The sequence below is a fragment of the Mus pahari genome, chromosome 15, assembly GCF_900095145.1.
Source record: "Mus pahari chromosome 15, PAHARI_EIJ_v1.1, whole genome shotgun sequence".
NCBI classification, from domain to species: Eukaryota; Metazoa; Chordata; class Mammalia; order Rodentia; family Muridae; genus Mus; species Mus pahari.
In genome coordinates, this window is record NC_034604.1 from 8,434,918 (window position 1) to 8,458,300 (window position 23,383).

The following is a 23,383-nucleotide window of genomic DNA, read 5'->3' on the forward strand; positions in this document are numbered from 1 at the left end:
AAAAAAAAAAAAAAAAAGAGGTCCTGAGTTCAATTCCCAGCAATGACATGATAGCTCACAACCATCTATAATGAGATCTGATGCCCTCTTCTGTTATGCAGGTGTATATGCAAATAGAGCACTCATATACATAAATAAGGAAATCTTAAAAAATAGAATTTGTTAATAAGCCAAGCATGGTGGCATATACCTTTATCCCAGGACTCAGGAGGCAAAGGTAGGTTGATCTCTGAATTCGAGGCCAGCCTGGTCTACAGATTGAGTTCCAGGACAGCCAGGGGTTGCACAGGGAACCCCTGTCTCAACAACAACAACAACAACAACAAACCAACCAATCCAAGAGTCTGTTACCAATATACTCAATTGGACAAAGAATAGTAGTATGTCATAAAGAAGCAACCAGATAATGCGAGAAGACAAACTATGAAGGGATTTTCTTGGGGGTGGGGTGATGTTATTTAATGTCTGAGAGGACTGGAAAGATGTCTCAGAGGTTAATAATTTTCCTGGTCTTCCAGACGACCCGAGAGCAGTTCACAGCACAGGCATTTGACAGCTCACACCTGCCTATAACTCTAGCTCCAGGGAGACCCGGCAACCCTCTTCTGACCTCTGGGGCACCTGTACTCACGTGCATATATCTCCACACAGGTACAAGCATACACACAACTAACAATAATAAAATAAGATTGTTTAGATAGGATCTCACCAGGTAGCTCTGGCTGACCTCAAATCTAACAATTAATAAAATAAAATATGATAGCTTTGTGCAGTGGCAGTGTTGTAGGCAATGAGGTTTATCCAAAGCGCAATTATTGTTAACTGAAAACTTTTCCCAAAATAAAATATGAATGAGTTAATTTCCTAAGGTCCATTCAGAATTCTTGTGGTCTTGATTTCTCTGCACTGAGAGTAAAGGTGTTGTTTTACTTCTAGCATAGACTGCGTGTTTTCTGCATGAAATTGTATCTCTAGGGTTTAAGAACTAACATTAGAAGTTAGAGATGCTTGCAGCACAGTGGAAGAGTACCAGACTAGCATGTGCAAGCCCTTGGGTTTGATATCGAGCCATAGAGACAAAAGGACCAGAAAGAGCAGAAAATCCTACCTTAATAGTCAGGATTTAACTACTTATAAGCTTGACCCAGAGACATAGGACATCCAACCCAGACATTAGAGCCTAACCCCCAATGACTTATGCTATCTTATCCCAAATGGCCAGTTTACAAAGGACAAATGGGGCTGTAAAACTTAGCAGAACAGTGAGATGCCCACTTGACTAGACAGACACAGACCCCGCACAAAAGACACAGAAGGTAATAAGGAACTACAGCCTTAGTGTCTTTTCCTGTTAATGTAACAAAATAATCCTACAAAAGCAACTTTAAGAAGGGTTATCTCATTAGTTCATAGTATGATCCACCATTTCGGGGAAACCATGCTGGGGAAATCACAGCAACCAGAGTTTGAAGCAGGTGGTCGTGTTACATCCACAGAAGAGAGCAGAGAATGTAGATAAGCCAGTGCTCAGGGGACAGTCCACAGCATACAACAGTATACAGTCCATACAAGGAGTGGTACCAGCCATCGTGGTTGGGTCTTCATTAACATAATGAAGATAATCCCCCATAGATGTGCCAGGAAGCCTATCAAAGGTGATGCTAGATTCTGTCAAGTTAACACTATCACATTACAGTTCACTGAGGGAGGTGAAGGCCGGAGCTAGAGAAGATGCCTTGGAAGAACGTTGCTTCCTGGCTTGCCTCTGAAGCCTTCCTCAGCCTGCTTTCTTTTTTTATTTTTTATTTATTTATTTGTTTTTCCGAGACAGGATTTCTCTGTGTAGCCCTGGCTGTCCTGGAACTCACTTTGTAGACCAGGCTGGCCTCGAACTCAGAAATCCACCTGCCTCTGCCTCCTGAGTGCTGGGATTAAAGGCCACCACGCCTGGCTCAGCCTGCTTTCTTATAGCACCCAAAACCACAAGCCCAGGAATGGTACCACCCACAGTGGGCTAAGTCATCCCAGATCGAGATGCCAACGCTTTTAAATTCAGGCTCCATTTTAGAGAACCTGACCTAAGTTTGAACTCAGGTAGACTAACAGGCTGGTACCTAGCATTAGTTTCCAAGTTTCTCCCCAACAGAACCTGAGCCTAGCTCCAGTCTCTAGGCTGGTCCCCACCAAGACCAGCATCGCCAGGTTATTACCCTAATAAATCTGCACCCCCAAGTTACAATCCCACCCCTTGCCTAATGACCACCAATGCAGAGGGTAACAGAAGTTAAGTTTATGATATAACTCCCAGCACCAGTCAATTATGTTAAAGGCCACAGGAGCTTTCCAATTAGATGCTTGCACACATATTCCCTGCTAGCTGCTTAGTGTAAAGCCTTACCCCACTAGACATTCGGGGCTTCCCCACTACCAAAACTGTCCTGCATGACGGTGGTGCGTTGGGGGCACCACTGAACTAACTTGAATAGAATAAAGACCCTGCCGTGAGTTGTATCAGCTTGGTTCCTGTGTGTGTTTTGGGGGAATCACTAACATTTCCCTGCACAACAAGGTCAAGAGCGTGCACCACATGCTTGTCCTCAGGCCAATCTTGTAGGGACATTTTACCAATGGAGGTTCCCTCTTCCAAAATGTATCAAATTGACATAAAACTAGCCAGCACACCTTCCTAGAATTACAGTGGGCCACTATGCCCACCTGGCATTTACATGGGTTTCTGGAGATCTGGGCTCCAGACCACATGCTTGCACAGGGAGTGCGAGCTTCAACTGCTGAACCACCTGTCCAGCTCTGCAGTATATTTTCTTTCTTCCTTCCTTCCTTCCTTCTTTCCTTCCTTCCTTCCTTCCTTCCTTCCTTCCTTCCTTCCTTCCTTCCTTCCTTCCTTTCAAGATTTATTCATTATATGTAAGTGCACTGTAGCTGTCTTCAGATGCACCAGAAGAGGGTATCAGATCTCTCATTATGGATGGTTGTGAGCCACCATGTAGTTGCTGGGAATTGAACTCAGGACCTTCGGAAGAGCAGTCAGTGCTCTTAACCACTGAGCCATCTCTCTAGCCCCCCAGTATTTTCTTTAATAAATATTTCCCGTGCCTGTTCTGGTGTGCCAAATACTTTTACCCTCATGCCCTCAGCTCGGCCCACTGTTTCTAGCACTGCAGCTGAGAACAAGACAAATGAGTTGAGGGTGGTCCTGGACTTGTTTTCATTAAAAAGGACAATGGGCTAACATGGTGCAGTTTAAACTCCTTCCATCTAGATTGAAAATGATACACTTCCAGTTAAAAAATGCAAACAATACTAAAAATGGGAAAGAGAAACCCAAATCACCCCAGAGTCCAAGACAACCTCCTTATCTATTCCTCATCGTACTTTGTATATACACATGCAACTCTGCAGAGACACTTGCATCGGGATCCAGAACACCTAAGTGTGGCGGGTCAGAAAGCAGGGACACGTGTTCAAAGCTTGCTAGGAAGAATTCGTAATATACAGGGACTAGATACAGTTGTATGTGAGGCAAAGTAGAAAGATGGGAAGTAGTAAGGGGGTAAGGAAGGAAACTCTACTGCTAGGATCAAGTTTGTCTTTCCTGGAGTCTGACAGGAAACTTCAGCACAACTGAAAAGAACACAAAAGCCCCACAGATGACGCGTGTTTCCTTTCCCAGCATTCCAAGCAAGGCACTTAAGCACAGCAAGTGAGCTAGGCTTCCTAGGGCAGGAATTTCTTAACCTCTACCCTCAGCACCGATCCCCCACCCCTGAACGTCTTTTTCTACTGCACTGTCAAGGATCCAGCTTCTGCCTGAAGCCCCCCAGTGGGAGGGGAACTCCTCCGAATAGGAGGCAAGGCTTGGCTCTATCACCCACATATGCTTTTTTGTGTTGTGCTTTTTGAGACAGGGTTTCTCTGTGTAGCCCTGGCTGTCCTAAACTCACTTTGTAAATCAAGCTGGCCTTGAACTCAGAGATCTGCCTGCCTCTGCCTCCCTGAGTGGCAGGATTAAAGGCTTGCGCCACCACCACCCTGCAACACACATGTTTCTAAAACTAACTCCTCTTATGTTATCAATGCTCATTTTCTAACCAAGGGGAATTTAGAAAGTTCAAAGAAGAAAACAGAAGTCATGGAACAGCAGTTAAGCAGTGAGAAGCTCTCTAGGGTCTGTGGTGAAGGGTCCTTCAGTCATCTGTCACGCGGTCTGACAAAGACTAGGCGACAAAAGTCAAAACAGAGATGGCAACAGGAAAGGCTGTGTGCTACTTCTAGGTTCTAGGAAGTGTAAGAAGCACCGGCTAGGATCCTTGGACAAGCATGCACAGCTGCCTATCTCACGGGCCAGAGCTTCTGAGCTCTGGAAAACAGTTCAGGTGTAAAATACCAAAGGGAAGGAGCCACCCAGCCAGCGAACTGTCAGGGCAGGAAGTGCTCCAATCCTTGGCTGAGCTGCCTGAAGGCTGCTACTCAGTTTGTCTCCCTAGGAATCTGAGCTCACCTCTTCCCACAGAGGACTCTCCCCTAGAGTCCCCATAGAAAGCCTGGTGCTCGCAAGCTCCGCTCACTCTGAACCCCACTTTCTGTTGTTTTGTAGCTGTTGTTTTTGTTTGTTTTGTAAACACCTACAGCTCAGTGTGTTTTGGTCAGCTCTTCAAATTCTTATCTTCCCTGTTCTGCTCAGCCCCTCCCCTCGCTTATCACCTTCAAAACAGCACAGCCCTGGTATAGCAGAGTAGTAGCTAGTGTCCAGCCCTCATGTCACCCTCCTAAAGTCCTGGCTGCCTTGGGTCTCTTCCAGCCCCTTCATGAGAGGTAAAAGGACTTCACAATGAATGCAGCTAGGATTTTAGTTTGCTAACTCTTGTTCTATATTCCAAATACTTTAAGCTTTCAGAAGGAACAAACGTTGTTGAGCAGTCTTGGAATCTCAGTTCTTGGGAGGTGAGTACTACAGCATCTGCCTAGATGCATACCCTCTTCTGGCTTCCAAAATCACCTGCACTCATGTGGACATACCCACCAACACACGCGCGCGCGCACTACCAAACTTAAAAAAGAAAACAAATAAATCTGTAAAAGAAAGTGAAATAGGAAAAAAAGGTATTTGCCTATGTAGCAAATGAAATCCATAGACAAACCTCTGGAAAAACAGAAATTCATGTCAGGCCAGAAGGGGGCGCCACAAGAAAGGCAAGGCTCCTCAAACTCAGGTCATCATACTGGGTAGTAGACGCCTTATTTACAGAGCCATCTCGCTGGACCAGGGCTATTTCTTCTAGGCCTCTCTGGCTTGTATATGGCCACTTGATTGGCTGGGAATTTAATGCCCTAATCTCTCTTCATTTTCTTCTTTAAATAAAGGCACCAGTCACATTTGTTTAGGGACCCCTCTGATGACTTTAGTTTACCTTAATTACACCTTAATTTGAAGCTTCAAGCACATTCTGAGATATTGGGGGTTAAAATTTCAACACGTAAACTCTAGGGGAGGGGCAAAATTTAGTCCCTAACATCCTGGCAGATCCTCACAACACTTGCCCGTATGGCTAAGTCAGACTGCTCAAAAATCAGTTTCTGGGGCTAGACACGGAATGCCTCGAGAAACGTTGTTGCCTGGCGTGAGGGAGGATCCGGAGGTGAACACAGAAATCAATCCTGGCCTCGTAGGTCTTCTCTGCTGCACGCTTACAGTCAGCCTCCTGACTCATCTCTCCGACTAATCGGACAGAGGAAGGGACCCGGGGTGTCGGCGAATGTGCCACCGAATGTGGTAAGCAAGTTAGAAACCAGGCTGGCCTCCCAGCAGCCCGCAGGCTTCAGGGTCACGTGACTCGCCCTCCTCCCTCCCTCCTGGAAGGGGGCGTGTCTTCTGGGACCCTCCCCCGCCCACCGGAGCGCGGACGGCCGGGTCACGTGGAGGACGGGGCGGGGCCTAGGGCAGCGGCGAGCGGCGGCGGGGATCGCGGACAGCAGCCCCTGCGGACGAGCTGTGCGGGTCCCAGCCATGGGCGGCGAGGACTACTACCTGGAGCTGTGCGAGCGGCCGGTGCAGTTCGAGAAGGCGAACCCGGTTAACTGCGTGTTCTTCGACGAGGCCAACAAGCAGGTGAGCGGCGGCCGCGGCGAGGGCCCGGCGCCCAGACGCCTTAGCGTCGCCGCACCCTCGCCGAGAGTGCCCGGTGTACTGTCCTGGCAGAGACGAGTGTGCAAGCGCTTGGGAGGTGCCGGTGTGCGAGCTGGCTTTCAGACGGTCAGTCTCAGAGTCTGTCTGGCCTTGCACCGTCTTAGAAGTCGTCCAAGCACCCACCTATGAGCGCCGTGTTAGTTTGTTTGGGTGAATCGAGGAGGTGGTACGGTAGACGTGATCCTGGAAAGACTGAGTCTGGGTCCTTAGAAAGTCTGACCATTAACAGTGTCTCTTTTCCTCAGGTTTTTGCTGTTCGGTCGGGTGGAGCTACAGGAGTGGTCGTTAAAGGCCCAGATGATAGGAACCCCATCTCTTTTAGGTAATTTGCGCTTTCAGAATAATGCCCACATGTAAACACCGGCGGTTTTCTAACTCAGAAAGTTGAATCGTTTTGTCTCGCCTCCTCTAAGCGGCCTGACCTGTCAGTAGGACAAAGCCGTGGGCATTTATTTGTTGGTGCAGTTTGGGCACAGCACAACTGTCAGAGTGCAATATGGGTAGCAGTTCAAGTGGGAACCAAAGATCTCCTAGGGCACCCACTTCCTGGTACTTGAAGTTATTGAGTCCGTGCGCTCATTTCTGCAGAGCTGAGCCTGGAGACTCATTTACTCATTTATCCCAGCTCTTCTAGAGTTTTCGCTGGGTGGTGGAAAATCCAGTGTTCTCGTGTAATGGAGAAAAATCCGGGCTTCCACTGAGGTTAAAGTGATAGACCGGCTTTCCGACTTAAGCAGGTTGACAGCGTGATTGACAGTAGCAGTCCCTTTCATTTTCACAAGTCCCTCAACAGGCCTATCCTAGTCCTCTGTGGAGCCAAGTAGCAAATAGCTCCCAGGTTAGTGTAGTGGTAGTGTAGCAAGACCCCGTTTCCAAAAACAATAAAAATAAATAAATAAATAAAATTGCATTTAATATGTGTCAGCTGTTTGAAGTAAAAAAACAAACAGCCAACTTTGTTTTCTTTTCCTCCATTATTTTCTTTTCTTTCCTTCCTTCCTTTCTTTCTTTCTTATTTATTTATTTTTTTGAGACAGGGTTTCTCTGTGTAGCCCTGGCTGTCATGTAACTCATTCTGTAGACCAGGCTGGCCTTGAATTCGGAGATTCTCCTGCCTCTGACTGTAAAGCTGGGATTAAAGGTGTGAGCCACCACTGCCTGGCTTTTCTTTTGTTGGCCCTTGCTCAGCACACACTGAAAGCAGCAGACAAGGGAAGGCTTTGAATTAGCCCAGACTCCTTTGGGGAATTCAGCTTTAACTGGAGAGAAGAGATTCAGCAAATACCGTTTGCCGTAGCCTATGTTAAAGCTCTGTTCAGCATGTGGGAGCACTTAAGGGGTGCGGCTTTGACCTCAGTAGTAATAACAATGGGGCTGAGCAAGGCTTCAAGGTGGGAAGAGAGAGTTTTCTGGTTGGAGACCAGCCCTGAGTAACATCGGGGGCAGGGGCATGGTGTTGTGGGGGCTCTTGGTCACATTATTTGTGTAGGGAGGAAAACATAGGGAAGGTTTGCCCGCTAGCAGGACCTCCCTTGAACATTATGTATTCTGTGGGATCGGAAATCCCATGTCTGCGTTGTGGAGGCTGGGCTGTTGGGAACAGAGACCGTAAGAACACTGAGTAGTCCAGCTATGTGTTGCCCAAAGCCTCAGGGCTCTGAGATGCAAACTGCCTTTCTTTGGATATCTGATAGAGGCATGATAGAGGTTAGTGAGTGAGATGCCCTGTGAGACTAAAAAAAAAAAAAAAAAAAACTGAGAGGGAACTAACTGCCTATCACAGGCTCCATTTCAGAGATCTGAGGAGCTTGAAGTCTTGGTAGGATACAGCATTTAACTTGTACATATGTGCCTGTGTTTATTGCCTCCGTGTGTTTTGAGACGCTGCCTCATTGGGACATTAGCAGGGCAAGTGATCCTTCCGGGCTTGCTTGTCCCTGTCTTCCCAGTACTGGGATTATGAGGGACTGCCAGCCACAGTGTGAGATTTCTTTACATGGGTTCACACTCTGGAGATCATACTCAGGCCTCGGTGAGCCAGCTGAGCCCTAACTTTATTTTAAAAACAGCTTTATTAAGTTATAATTGGCTCATAATTAATTGAACAGTTACCATGCATTGATATATTTACACACCCAGGAAACTATCGGTACAATTAAGGCAATGAGTGCATCTCTCCCACAAGGTGTCCAGTAGCCCTCAGTGACGTGTGTGACCCTAAACTCTCCAGCCCCTTGGCTGTGTCATCGGTCTACTTGACTAGCAAGTTGTTGCCTGTAGGTTTTGGTCAGAGCTCCAGACATGCAATTCTGACATTAGGCTCGGGTCTGCTGCTTCACAGAGAGCTCTGGCTTCCTGTCAGAGGGAGGGAGAACTGGAGTCGAGGGCCGTCTCTCCTCACGTGTGCTTTCTTCTTCAGAATGGACGACAGAGGAGAAGTGAAGTGCATCAAGTTTTCTTTAGAAAACAAGATACTGGCTGTGCAGAGGACTTCGAAGACTGTGGTAAGCCACAGCTTAGAACAGCACCGGGAAGAGAAGAGGTGCTCAGGAGAGGCAGAGCCTGACCCTCAGAGGGACTGCTGAGAGCCTTTGCAGGATATACTCGTGACATGAGCTCCGTCATGACATTTTCATGTTTATTATGTCCCATGGTCATGCTCTGCCCCCGTTGCCTTCTCGGGCTTCTCTCCCGGCTCCCCTTCTCTTTCTTTTTCTTTCTTTCTTTCTTTCTTTCTTTCTTTCTTTCTTTCTTTCTTTCTTTCTTTCTTTCTTTCTTTTTTTGGTTTTTCAAGACAGGGTTTCTCTGTGGAGCCCTGGCTGTCCTGGAACTCACTTTGTAGACCAGGCTGGCCTTGAACTCAGAAATCCGCCTGCCTCTGCCTCCCAAGTGTTGGGATTAAAGGTGTGCGCCACCACTGCTGGGCTTTCCCTCCTCTTGATCTTTTCTACTCTTGATTATTTTTATGTGTATGGATGTTCTGCGACTGTGAACCATGTGTGTGCAGTACCCGGGGAGGCCAGAAGAGGGCAAGGCTCCCCTGCAACAGGAACTAGAGGTGGTCGTGTGCTGGCAGTTGAATTCAGCTCCTGCCTTCTTAACTGTTGAGCCATCTCTCTAGTCTCCATTTTGTTTTTAAGTAATTCAGGTTATCATACATCTTTATGTTGCTTGCTGACTGGCAACATGGATTATGGGAGGTATATTTTGATTACTTGGTGAATGAATGGTATTTAAGTCACTTCAGCTTCTGGTGTTTCTCCATTGCATGTGGGATTGGGTAGGAACAGGCAGATACACACAGCTGGGGCAGCTTGCTGGTACTTCATCTCTTGGACACCCTCACCATTGCTTGCTGTGGGTTGGGATGCGGTGGTACTTAGCCTAGCAAGAAGAGGTCCTGGGTTTCTCCTAGCATCACGTGTCAGTCAGTTACTCATCCTGCTCACTGTCGTCCTCGGCAAAGTAGAGAAGAATCTGGCAGGGAAAGGGGCAGACTGCTGTTTGCTGCCGCTTTAGTTTTGTTGAATTTCCAGGAAGCCTGAGGAAAGTGATGTCACCCATTTGAGGAATGCATTTCTTCCTTCTTCCCTTCCTCCTTCCCTCCCCTCTCCTGCCTTCCTCCTTTCTCTCCTTCTCTTTCTCCTCCTCTTTCTCTCTCTCCATTTCTCTCTCCAACCATGTCTCCTTTTATGGCCCAGGTTGACCAGGAACTTACTACATAGACCAAGTTGCTGTTGAACTTAGAGCAATCCTCCAGTCTCAGCTTCTTGAGTGCTGAAATCCTAGGTGTGAGCTGCCTACTTGGCTTGAGGAATGAGTTTTAAAAGTGTGTTCATGATTTTGTTTTGGGCACCAAGCGGGAGTTGGTGGTGCCGGCTGTGGTGGCACAGACAAAAGGCAGGAAAGGGCAGGCTTGAGGAACGGGAGGATCGGTCAGCTAGACACTCAACCCACAACGAGGGAGCCTCGCATCCTACCGTCTAAGTATCTTAAACCAACTGCCCTAGTGTGGTAACCCCAGGAGGAGCGCTGGTGTCCATCTCCTTCAGTTCTCAGGATTTGAAGATGGCTACACAGTCAGCGCCGAAAGTTGTGCTAAAAAAGCACCACCAAGATGTCTCTAAATGAGCACTTTGCTAATATGCTGAAGAACAAACAGCCGATGCTGGTGAATATTCGGGCTTCGGTGCAGCAGCAGCAGCAGCAGCAGCAGCAGCAGCAGCAGCAGCAGCTAGCCAGTGCCAGAAACAGAAGAATGGCCCAGCAGATGGAGAATAGACCTTCTGTCCTGGCAGCATTAAAGCGTAAGCAGAGCTTAAAGCAGTGCCTGGGTTAGAGTAACATCCAGGCACGATTAGCCCGGCCCATAGGTGCCCTGGCCAGAGGAGCACTTGGAGGAAGAGGCCTACCCATCATCCAGAGGGGACCATGTGGGGGACGTGCTACCAGAACCCTGCTTAGGGGTGGGATGTCACTCCAAGGTCAAAACCTGCTCTGAGGTGGATGAGCCATAGCTCCCCGAATGGGCTTAAGAAGAGATGGTGTTTGAGGTCGTAGAGGTCCTGGGAGAGGGGGCCCAGGGTATGGAGCTATGGGTTGTGGCAGAATCAGTGGTAAAGGTCAGGGTATGATAGGTCGGGGAAGAGGGAGACAGGTACCCTCACTCACCCTGTATTGACCAAGGAGCAGCTGGACAACCAATTGAATGCGTACATGTCGAAAACTAAAGGACACCTGGATGCTGAATTGGATGCCTAGGTGGCACAGACAGATCCTGAAACCAGTGATTGAAGCCAGCCTGCCTGCCTGCCTGTTAGACTCTTGTTAAAGTCACCACATCTATAAAACAACCTTGAGAAAACATGAGAAGAAACCTGATGGATGCTGGGAGGACCTGTCACAATAGGCTGCGGACTTACCTGACACCAGTTGGTGCATTTAGTCTGTTCCGTCTACTTTGTGATACTGTGTTATATGAAACCCTATTTTCCTTTAAATTTGGTTGAGTTTGTTTTGTTTGTCCAGTCGTCCAGACATCTGTTTGAACATGAATGCATTGGCCTTGTGAGTAGAACAATTTTCCAGCCTCTGCCTGTCATATACTCCTGACATTTTAAAATATTTCCTCTGTTGATTTTTAGGATCCCAGAAGGAGCCAGAGTTTTCACTATTGGGCGGTCTTTGGGATAGAGTTCTACATCTTTCTTTAAAAGCTTCTTGTTAATAGCTGGAGCTAAANGTGTGTTTGCTATGTTGATAGTGAAGGCAGTAAATTGGAAATGTTGGTATTGCTCCTGGGCCACAGGATGGGTGACACATGGTAGCAACTTTGATTTGGTCAAAGTTGGTGTTGCCTACATTGAAACCACATAGCTGGTAGCTGACGAGCTAAGTAGGAATTTCCACCCTAAGAAAAGATTTTAAAGCTCTCCTTTTGGCTTTCTGTCATGCCCAAGAGGCTGCTGCGCCTCCCATATAGAAGAAGCAGCCGTTGGTGTAGCACAAGTGGCAGAAGAGACAAGAGTGGGAAACTGGTGCCACAGTGACTGCTAGGAAGGGCTCATGGGCTGCTCGTGTGGAAGTACAGTTACCTGCGTTCATCCAGAAGTCTTCTTGGGCTAATCCACTTAACCCGCTTTATTTGACCCTCCTGAAGGTTTAAGGTCAACCATATTTTGTCAGCTGTTCCGTTTCAGTGGAATCTTGGATTTCTAGTCAATTTTAACAAATTGTTCTCTCTCAAAGAAAAAAAAAAGAAAAAAAAAAGAAAAGAAAAAGGTCTGCTCATGAGCTCCAACTGAGTGTTTAGATGGACTCCTTTTAGTTGACTGATAAATCTGGTATCATTTGACCCTAATTGTCTCTATGTCTTTTCTGTCTGTGGGTGTTTGTCCAGCTGTTTTTTAATCATTTTAAAAATCTGCTTGTCAGGTATAGGGGTGTGCACCTTCAAGACCCCCCAGCACTCAAAAGGCAGAGGCAGGCAGATTTCTCTGAGTTCCAGGACAGCCAGCACTTCCTAGTGAGACCCTGTCTCAGGACAAAACCAAAAACATTTGTCCATTTTATTTCACAGTAGACTGTTCTATCTGAAAATTTCCCTTTGTGTTTTTTTTTTTTCTGTCTTTCAGGACTTTTGTAATTTTATTCCAGATAACTCTCAACTGGAGTACACACAAGAGTGCAAGGTACACGTGTGTGTGTGTGTGTGTGTGTGTGTGTGTGTGTGTGTGTGTGTGTTTGTGTAGGGGATGGAACCTCATTCCTCACTGCAGCGTCCACTGGTGTTTGTGTATGGCGAATGACGGGTTGGGTAGTGGACACATGCAGGAATCTCTGTCTGGGGAGATGTCTGTGTTGATGATGATCTGGAGAGGTCGGCTGTGCGTTCAGCTATGATATTGGACAGTTTAACCCAGTTTTGTGTCTTCAGCTGTAAAATGGAGGCCTGATGGGTAAAGGGTCACCTTCCGTGCTGTCTGCAGCTTCCTCGCCCTGCTTACAGGCTTCTGTCTCAGGCCTTGGATCCCACCTGTTCCATCTTGTGAGGTTCTCTGAAGTGTTCTCTGCTTGATGAGACTCCATCCTGTGTCCCTGCACCCTCTGTAGCGATAGACCCTAGTCTATATCTAATCTAATTATTAGCTGGGTGTAAGAAATGAGGCTGGAGGGAGCTCTGCTATGCCACACCGTGGTCACCCCACAGGCAGCTGGGAGAGTAAACAGACCTGTCAATACATGGGGGTAACTTTGGTGTCTTGTTGTTCCTGGTAAGTGGCACCCAAGATGGGGTCTTTATCTATGAGAGGAGCCTCAGCTCCACTCAGCCCTTCAGGTGCTTTAAGTATGGAACAGTTCCTTGTCTGAGCCCTGCTATTCCCCTTCAGTCTTTGGGCCACCCATTCTATGGCCTCAGGCCCCTGGAAGCCATCTTGGTCTGTGTCCACTGAAGAACTTCAGCCCTTGTATTATTGCAATGGCTGAAAGAGTGTTGCAGTTTGAGAAGCAGAAGTTGGAATTGCTGGCCTCTGGGTATTATCTTTCGATAAAACTCAGGCTTCTTCCTCTGTTCAGCAGAGTAGAAGGAATTAAGATTCAGAATCTTCAGTAGAAGAGTTAGGACAAAAATTGGGGAAGACCGTGTTTAAAAGAGCATTTGACTCCAGCATGGAAATGCATCCCTGTAACCCAGCATCTGGGAGGGTGAAATGGGACAGTCCTGAGTTCCTGACTGCTCAGGCTACATCGCTCAAAGCCAGCCTTTGTCATAAATGTGAGGTCCACTCTGAGAGCCTGATGAGCGACAGCTGAGCATTGAGGGTTTGAAGAGAAGCTACACAGCCTTCTTGTTAACAAACTAGAGTGTTTATACTTGTTAAAGCTACGGTATGGACTTGATTGTGTGTGGTGTATGCACACAGTGCATGCAGGTCAGTGGAGGATGTGGAGTGTCCTGCTCTGCACCTTTGTATCCCCTTGAGGCAGGTCTCTTACTGAACCTGGAGATAGGCTAGTGGCCAGCAAGCCCAAGAGACTTGTCCTTGTCTCCTGTCTCTGTTCCCCATGTCCCACACTAACACTACAGTTATGGGCGCTTGTGGCAATTTATGTGGGTACTGGGGAATCGAACTTAAGTCCTCATGCTGTTCAGTAAGAGCTCTTACCCACAGAGGCATCTCCCTAGCCCCTTGCCTTTTGTTAATTTTTACTTATTTTTTTTTTTTGAAGATTTATTTATTATTGTATCTAAGTACACTGTTGCTGTCTTCAGATGCACCAGAAGAGGGCGTCAGATCTCATTACAGATGGTTGAGAGCCACCATGTGGTTTCTGGGATTTGAACTCAGAACCTTCTGAAGAGCAGTTGGTGCTCTTAACCACTGAGCCATCTCTCCAGCCCTACTTATTTATTTTTTTGGAGATAGTGTTTCCTGTCCAGACTGGCCTGCATCTTGAAATGTAGCCGTGGAGGGCCTTGAATTCCCAAGTGCTCTGTCTTAGTCCCCTGGGTGCTGGGAATATAGACTGTGCAACCACAGTCCACTAACAACACTGTTCCTGTGATTCTTCCAGACCAAGAATGCCAACATACTAGGATTCTGCTGGACCAGTTCTACTGAAATCGTCTTCATAACAGATCAAGGCATCGAATTTTACCAGGTATTGGGTCAGTTATAGGTTTGCTAGAGAAAGCAAAGGCAGTTTAGTAGACTGTGCTGTACCGAAAAGGCCCTGTAGCCAGCCTCTTAGTTAAGGAAATGTACAAAAAGTAAAAGTTCGTAAAAATGACCGTCAGTCACAGTTTGTATACAATTCCAGTTTTCCTCTCAACACATGCATTTCTTACTGTTATTTTTTACAAAAGTGGAACTCCTGCACATAAACTTGTGTTGTGTGGGGTTTTCTTGCATAGCAGTATGCTTTGGGGTTGTTCCCAGATTTTGTTCTGAGGACAGTTCTGCTGTGTGGATGATCTGCTCTTTGTCTTGCCACTTCCTGTTACAAGATGTCTAGCTTATTTCACCTTTTTATCGTTACAGTTAGAAAGTTCAGTGAGCCGCCAGCTTACATGTGTTGTCATGTTCACCACGGGGTTCCTGGGATCGCTTTACTTTGACTGTTTCTCAGCTTAGTGAAAACTTGTGGTTCCTTGCTCTTAGGTGCAGGGTGTCGGAGCATGTGGAGGCTCAACCCTGGTTGTAAATGCCAGTTTACTGCTCTGAGCCTTTCTTAGCCTTAGTTTCTCATCTCTCAGGGTGTAGGAAGGGTAAATTATGGAGGTGTGGAGAGCAGGATGCACACAGCTCGTGTCTAATAAATACAAATAACAGTTGCCGTGTGCGTGACCCTGGGCCGGATTTACCTGGGTTTGGTGGTGTCGGTGACTGAACTGGAGCCTCACGTGTCCTACGCAAGCTCTCTTCCACTGGGGTTTATCCCAGACCTCAGTGGGCATTTCGTGCTCTGTATTTACCTAATTTGTTGTAGCAGCCTTCTAATGTGAGGATTCCTTTCCTTGTCCTTGGTCCTAGGTGTTGCCTGAGAAACGGAGTCTCAAGCTCCTGAAGAGCCACAACATCAACGTGAACTGGTACATGTACTGTCCCGAGAGCGCCGTGATCCTGCTGTCCACCACGGTCCTCGAGAACGTCCTGCAGCCTTTTCATTTCAGGGTAAGAGTTAGCCCCAGCCCTTAAGATAACTGCTGCCCACTTGTTATGAACCCCGCATCTCGGACCACCATTTCAGCAGTCCGAGGAAGCTCTGTGGGGAAGCATCGAAGGCAGTGTCTTCATTGCTTTAGGCGGGCAGGCGGGCGGGCGGGAGCATGGAGGAAATGCCCTAAATGTTGCTACACTTTCCCTAAACAGGCTGGCACCATGTCGAAGCTTCCCAAGTTCGAGATTGAGTTACCAGCTGCACCGAAGTCAACTAAACTTAGCCTTTCAGAACGAGACATTGCGATGGCGACCATGTATGTCTGTTCAGAGGGGTCCTGTGTGTAATTGCCCTTTGTGACATAAGCGATAGGGTGTGTCAGAGCGTAGAGTAAAGGACCCTTAGAAGAAATAATGAGGACTTCCCTTTTTTTGTTGTTTTGAACATGACCCTTTTAACAAAAGGTTTATTTATCTTTCTCTGTATGCTTTATCTGTGTGTGTGCCCATCAGAGGCCATAAGAGGGTGTCAGGTCCCCTGGAAATGGAGTTCCAGCTGGGGTTAGCTGCCCTGTGGGTGCTGGGCACTGAACTTGGGAGCTGAGGTATGACAGTGGAATGCTCTTTCCTCCCTCTTTCTCTTCTTTGTTTTCTACTTGGCCACCCAGTTTAGGGAGCCAAGATGTGAGTGTGGTTTTGGGTGGGGACTGGCAGACCAGGGCTGAGCTCATTGCTGGAGTTGACATCCACACTCCATGGCAGCTCACAGCAGCACCCAGTGGCTAGCATCTACTGTGAAGAGCACTTGTCCTTTTATTATGGGACATGTCCTCGTTCTATGAAAGGAGGCACAAAGCTAGAAGTGGGATAGCCAGTGGGGACTGTGACTATTGACCTGTATTTCTTACTTACCTTGGAATTCTGTGCTTGGCTACGTGGTGTTCTTCCAGAGGACTGTAGTCAAACTGTATGTAGAGAACTGGGACTGTCCCTTTAAGGCTGGGTCAGAACTTGTTAGGTAGTTAAGATGGCTTGAACTTCTGATCCTCCTGAGTGTTGAAATTCTGAACATAGGCCACATTCTCGGCATGCAGGGGTTTCAGCCCAGGGCTTTGTGCAGTTGGACCAGCCTTACCCTGCCAGCCCAGTTACCTCTCCAGCACTGAGATGGCCAGACGTGACTGACTGTCTGTCTGTCTGTCTCTCTCTCTCTCTCTCTCACCTAGATACGGGCAGCTTTACATTCTCTTCCTGCGCCATCACTCTCGGACTTCTAACAGCACGGGAGCCGAGGTGGTGCTGTACCATCTCCCACGGTATGTCTGTCTCATGCTCTCGGCGCTCTCTGCTTTTAAGTTGAACTAAGGCTTGCTGACCTCTTTCTCTGACCTCTGTGTTGTCTTACAGAGAGGGTGCATGTAAAAAGATGCACATACTGAAGTTAAATAGGACGGGAAAGTTTGCCCTAAATGTAGTGGACAACCTGGTCGTTGTCCACCATCAGGACACAGAGGTAAAGTCTAATGTGGGAAGCGGCCATCGTTGTCTATGCGGGGCCTTTTTATAGGCATTGTGAGAGCTGGCAAGCCTGCACAAGGGTGGGAAAGAGCTTAAGCTCAAAGGAGTGAGCAGTTTAACCGAATCCCTAGCAGTTTATTAAAAACGATCCCAGTGTGGGGATGCAGCTTGATAGGTAGAGTGCTTGCCTAGCTTGTCACATCCCAGCATCGCTTAAAAACCAGCTGTGATGGTGCACACCTGTTATCCCAGCACTTGGGAGGGAGAGGCAGGGGGATCACAAGTTCAAACAAAGTCTTCTGTAACTCTGGAGTAGGTTTGAGGGTAGCTTGGGCTATATGAGCTGCTGTCTCAAAAAAAAAAAACAAAAAAAAAAAACAAAAAAAAACAAAGAAATTTAAAACTTTGAGAAAATATCATTTGATTTGACCTTTGGATTCTTACTTGATTGAGCCAGCTGAGCTGGGACCTACTGCAGATCCTGGTGTCACTTGAGTCTGTGGCCTGTGTTTCATGTGTGGGAGTGGGTAACAGTATCTGACCATCATGTTTGGATGCTATTGGGCCTGTTGGTCTGTGACAGGTCTGCTTTTCCAAATGGTTAACTGAAGGCAAGCCACACCCTTCCCCTACGTTCTTGGAGGGTCCCACTGCTATTTCTCTGACTAATGAAGATGTTTCAAGTTCAATGAAAAAGATCTGCCTATATCTCTTTGAGATCTTACATGGAAGCAGGAAGCGTCTGTGAAAGCAAAAACTGTGGGAAAAAGAGTTGCAATGTGCACAGTCGTTCTCTTAGGGAGAGCAGGGTTGGGGATGGCTATGAGCATAGGCTTCCAAACCAGCAACAGATGATGTGTCTTCCCCTACTATAGACGTCAGTGATATTTGACATCAGGTTACGGGGAGAGTTCGATGGCACGGTTACCTTCCATCATCCTGTGCTTCCAGCCCGATCAATTCAGCCATACCAGATTCCCCTGGCAGGTAAGAGATTCTGTGAGCCTGGCAGTGCTAGCTTCCCCCACAGGGCCATTCATATTCTTGTTAGAATTTTCTGGGGTCATACTCAGAATGGGCACAAGGAACACAGGGAACCCTCAATCTGCTTCATTTCACAGAGGAACATTTGTTTTCTTGTTTGGGATGCTGGGGATTGAACTCAGGACCTTAATATCTTCTGTTTCCCTGTTTCTGTAACCCTGGGATTCAGCTGACTGTGGCTGAATAATTAATTTTTAATGGGGTTACATGCTCCTATATCTTCATACTCTTTTTTTTTTTTTAGATTTGCTTTTTATTTATGTGTTTGTATGTTACTTCATGTATGTGTGAGCATGTATGTATGGGTGTTGTCAGAAGGCAGAAGAGGGTGCTGGATTCCCTGGAGCTGGAGATACATGCAGTTGTGACTCTGGACTGAATTCAGTCCTGTGTTAGAGCAACAAAGACTTAACCACAGAGCCCCCTCGTCAAACCCTTGTGCTTGGTTATAGCAGATGTGGCCAATGGTTAGTCACAGTAACAGCTTACAGGTATGGTTCTTGAGCTTATTCTAGAGCATTCCTCCTACTAAGATGGGTGAGGAAGTCAGGAGAGTAGTAGGTCAGGAGCTCTGAAAAGAAATAGTCCCATTCGTACCAGGCCTCTGACAATACTGTGTCACTGTAATTTTATAGAAGACTGCAGTCCAGTTAGCTGATTGAAGCCCCCAGGCTCTGTTTTGTTTAGAGGCACACTTGTCAGCTGCCCCGTGGCAGTTCTCAGCCTCTGATTTCCTCGTGCCTTTTGTACAGACAGTTGAGTGGTAGATCGATCAGCAAGCCTTCAGCCTTTGGGCAGCTGGCTTATCTTATGGGCTCAGCAAAAGGTCCAGTGGGAAGGATCAGCTGGCACTCACAGGCATCTGTTGGCCTTACTGACTTCTGTGTGCTTTTTGGCATCTGGCTTTTCCTGGATAATAACATTAGCAGTAAGGAACGGATGATAGCAAATTATTGACTGTAAACATGTAAAACCCCTCAAGTCTGATCCAGTAATAAAGGAGCAATGAACAGGCTAGTTGCTTGACCAAGGTGCTCATTGAAGTGTATCAGATTAGTCTAGAAAAGACTGATGGAAGAGGGCAGGAATCCATGGGTTCCTGGGGTTAGGCAGTCTGGGCAGATAGAACATGCCTTGCCCTTTGTGTTTCCTGCTGGACCATGAACCCCTGGGAAATCTGAGACTGTATTGCCCACCTGGCACTGTCACTGGGCACGTATGTATTCACAAGCTGATTTTGAGAGATGCATTGGTTTTGTTTGCTGACCAGGTGGCTTGGGTTGTGGTTAGACTGCCTGGGGTCTCTGAAGTTTGAGATGCCCATGCTCTCCTGAGGCCCGCGATAGGCAGTGGAACTTCCTCTCCCGTCCTGGGTGGGGGTGCTTTGCTGAAGCCTGTCTGACTGCACGGTCCTCATCTGGGTGTGGGGTGCGTTAGAATGACTGTATGCAGCTAACTAGCACTGCCTTCTGATTATAGCTGGGCAATCAGCAGTCATTTTCCCAGGCTGCAGGACAGGCAGCCTGGTTGGAATGAGTTCCTGTCATGTGAGGGGGAATGCTTCTTAGGAGGGCCCTCTTATGCCTAGATTTGTTCAGTGCAGTGCAGTGCAGGGCAGTGGGTAATGGAGCTCATTGTTAAGCAGTTAACCACAAGCTGTTTTCATTGGAACTGGGTCTTCTTTTTGAGCCCTCCAGGTCACTTTCTTAGGGCTTTAATGTACACATTTAAATGGTGATGTGTCATTTCTGGTAAAAACAAACTCAGTGCTGGAGACGTGGCTCATTGGTTAAGAGCACTTGCCGAACTTGCAGAGGACCTGGGTTTGGTCTCTGGAGGTGGAGAACTATCTGTAGCTACAGTTTCAGGGGATCCAACATCCTCTTCTGGCCTCTTCAGGTACCAGACATGGATGTGGTATGCACACACACGCACACAAACACTCACGTACACACACACACACACACACACACACACACACACACACACACATTTGTGCAAAACACTGAACCCATAAAACATTTGAAAAGTAAAACTTACAACCACCCACTGTTGAGGGGAGCTCTGATGCATTTCCTCTTCCTGGAGACGCATTGTCATGACTGCAGCTGACGCCCTCCCTCTTCTTGCCTGGGCGTGTCATTAGTGAGACAAGATCCTCCTCCTCCTCCTCCTCCTCACCTAACTACAGTCAAGTCCTGGCTGCTGGAGGCATTACAGATTCTCTCTTTTCATGCCTCAGGTCTCATGGCAGGGCTCCCAACTGCCTCCTCATACTCGTTCTCTCTGTTTGCAGGTCCTGCTGCCGTGACCAGCCAGTCTCCTGTCCCCTGTAAACTCTGTATCCTCATGAAGGCGGTGGCCCTGAGCATAAAGGGGATGTGTCCCTGCCCCACTACTGGAGCTACTCTGGGGAGGCAGGCCTTCTGTGGCCTCAAGAGGTGGGGGTTGGGCAAGTGCTAAGTGAAATGGGGCTTCCCTTTTGTGACCCAAGGTTCCCAATGTGGAGTTTCCTTTAACATACAGATTCCTCTTCATGGATCGTCTTTCAGCCAGACATCATCATCAGTGCAAGCCAAGGTAGGTCTGAGGGCCCTTGCCAGGCTAGAAAAGCACATGCCCACTTTAGTCCTGCCAGAGTCACTTCAGTCTGAATCTTTGAGGTGACCCTCCCCTCGGTCTTGAGAGTGGGACTGCATCTCACCCTATGCTTCTCTGCAGGGTCTTTTTTTTTTTTTTTTTATGAGCATGTACGATTCTTATTACCGAAGTGACTAGGAATGGGCAACTCTGGTTTGATTCCCATGGCCATTTCAGAAAAGCTGCCCATGGTGAACGGTCTACAGTCTCACTCCCTAGCCCCACTCCTCAGGTTCCTGCCTAAGACGCCTGCTGGTGACAGCTGCTTCAGCCTGTTGTCTCTTCCTGGATAATCGCCTGTGGCTTTGCACTTGAGAACTTAGCACCTCTCTATCATTTTGAGTGTTCAGTCTCAACCTCTAGGGTTCTTAGGTAGACAGCCGCTGCATACAGGGAGTTAGTTCACTTCTCTTCCCTACGCTGACAATTGGTCGAGCTCTCGGAAAGTGGTCCCTTGAGTTATTTTTGATGTGACAGAGTTTGAGTCATTCTCTGCTGGCTCTGGTTCTGGCTTGCACACCCTGATGAACACGCTGCCTCTTAACACCCAGGTTACCTCTGGAGCCTGCAGGTGAAACTTGAGCCCATAGTGAATCTCCTGCCAGATAAAGGAAGACTGATGGACTTTCTCCTCCAGAGGAAGGAGTGCAAGGTGGTGGTTCTGTCTGTGTGCTCACAGAGTAAGTGCACTGACCCTTCCCCACGGTCTATGGGAAAGTGCCATCCATCCATCCATCCATCCATCCATCCATCCATCCATCCATCCATCCATCCATCCATCTATCCATCTATCTATCTATCTATCTATCTATCTATNATCCATCCATCCATCCATCCATCCATCCATCCATCCATCCATCCATCTATCCATCTATCTATCTATCTATCTATCTATCTATCTATCTATCTATCTATCTATCTATCTATCTATCTATCTATCTAAATTATACCTGCTTGTGTCCATGTCTAGGCACATCATGGTGCACATGCCAAGGTATGTGTCTGGATCTCAGAGGACGACTCACAGGAAGGAGTCTGCTCTCCTTCCATCTTGTGGGGCATGAGAGAGAATCGGTCAGGCCTGGGGGCCTGTGCTTATTACCTGCTAAATTTTCTTGCCAGGCTCTCCAATCCCCTCCCACCCCCTTACATCTGGAAATTGACCATGCCTTTTGCAGTCAGGCCCGCATGCTTGAAGGACGGATTCTTAACCCATAGGAAAGATGGAAAAAAACACACAGGACTTGTAGACTGACAGAAACCAGCCAGTAGGCAGGCACTCCAATGAAAGCCGATTACATCTTCTGGTGACACTGCCTTGCTGGTTTCCTCGTCACTTGCAGGGATCCTGGCTGATTTTAATGTTTCCTTGAAGGTCCTTCAGGGCAGGGTTTGCATTGGCCACCCTCTGAGGTTGCTCATGGGGATTCTGATTACAGTGAGTCTGACCTGCATTGTCTTTTCCAGTGCTGAGTGAGTCAGACAGAGCCGCGCTGCCTGTGATAGCCACGGTGTTTGATAAACTCAACCATGAATATAAGAAGTACTTGGATGCCGATCAGAGCTACACAGTGGTAAGCTAGACAGTGTGGGAGGAGTCTCGCGGTGGGACAGGGTTAGACAGCACGATGGTAGAGGGCAAGGTACCAGCGGCACGCCCAGAGCGTGCAGCTGGCTCAAGGCTGCAGCTTAACACCTTCACTGTTTCTGCTTTTTAAAATCTGCTTGCACTTTTGTGTACATATGTTCTTGGTCAGCCTCTATTTCGTAGAAATAAAATCAGCCTTGGCTTTTGACAGAGCCTGCACATAGCAAGTTAGAGGTGTGATTTTTTTTTCCAGTGTTAGCTGCCTCTCTCCTTTGCGAATATTTACATAGTTATCTAGAGGGAAGTTTGGGCAAGGTATGTCCAACATCATGCAACAAGTACTTGTATGAGAACTTAAAAGTAAATTCTAAAGAACAGTTTTTATTTCAAATAAGAATGGATGAATGTATATATTTGTTTAGTTTTGTTATTGTTTTCCCCCTGAGTGCTGAGATTAAAGCCTTTTCTTTCTTTCTTTCTTTCTTTCTTTCTTTCTTTCTTTCTTTCTTTCTTTCTTTCTTTCTTTCTTTCTTTCTTTTCTTTCTTTCTTTCTTTCTTTCTTTCTTTTTTTTTCTTTCTTTTTTTCCCTCCCTCTCTCCCTCCCTCCCTCCCTCCCTCCCTCCCTCCCTTCTTTCTTTCTTTCTTTCTTTCTTTCTTTCTTTCTTTCTTTCTTTCTTTCTTTCTTTCTTTCTTTCTTTCTTTCTTTCTGTTTAAAGAGAGGGTTGCACTAAATACCTCTGGCTGGCCTGGAACTTGGTTATGTAGACCAGGTTGGCCTTGAACTCAGAGATCCGCCTGCTTCCCAAGTGTAGGATTAAAGGCATGTGCCACTACACCTGGCCAAAATAACTTTTTTATTGATGAAATGTATCCTTTGACAATTTCCTGTATGTCTGCAGCGTTGTTTTCTTTCATTTCCACTGTTAGCTTCCTCATCCCCGGTCACCACTCCTACCTGTGCCCTCATCCCTGGTCACTCCTCCTACCTGTGCCCTCATTCCCGGTCACTCCTCCTACCTGTGCCCTCATCCCCAGTCACTCCTCCTACCTGTAATCTCACCCCCGTCACTCCTCCTACCCGTGCCCTCATCCCCGTCACTCCTCCTACCTGTGCCCTCATCCCCGTCACTCTTCCTACCTGTGCCCTCATCCCTGGTCACTCCTCCTACCTGAGCCCTCATCCCCAGTCACTCCTCCTACCTGTAATCTCACCCCCGTCACTCCTCC

General features: G+C 47.4%; 1 protein-coding gene and 2 pseudogenes across 1 annotated transcript in view; all 3 read left to right on the forward strand.

Moving 5' to 3' along the window:
• The first annotated feature begins 761 nt into the window (after positions 1-761).
• On the forward strand, positions 762-911 carry LOC115065562 (annotated as a pseudogene).
• Positions 912-5,960: 5,049 nt separating this feature from the next.
• Rmc1 (regulator of MON1-CCZ1) overlaps positions 5,961-23,383 on the forward strand; it is a 20,892-nt gene continuing 3,469 nt past the window's right edge. The window contains exons 1-14 of the mRNA XM_021214181.1: positions 5,961-6,127; positions 6,451-6,527; positions 8,625-8,709; positions 12,340-12,396; positions 14,282-14,368; positions 15,241-15,381; positions 15,580-15,683; positions 16,593-16,682; positions 16,774-16,879; positions 17,760-17,871; positions 20,225-20,269; positions 20,455-20,508; positions 21,120-21,248; positions 22,036-22,142. Coding sequence (XP_021069840.1) covers positions 6,026-6,127; positions 6,451-6,527; positions 8,625-8,709; positions 12,340-12,396; positions 14,282-14,368; positions 15,241-15,381; positions 15,580-15,683; positions 16,593-16,682; positions 16,774-16,879; positions 17,760-17,871; positions 20,225-20,269; positions 20,455-20,508; positions 21,120-21,248; positions 22,036-22,142 — 1,296 coding nt within the window. The 5' untranslated portion in view covers positions 5,961-6,025. The remainder of the gene's footprint in view (positions 6,128-6,450; positions 6,528-8,624; positions 8,710-12,339; positions 12,397-14,281; positions 14,369-15,240; positions 15,382-15,579; positions 15,684-16,592; positions 16,683-16,773; positions 16,880-17,759; positions 17,872-20,224; positions 20,270-20,454; positions 20,509-21,119; positions 21,249-22,035; positions 22,143-23,383) is intronic.
• LOC110332867 lies at positions 10,274-10,566 on the forward strand (annotated as a pseudogene).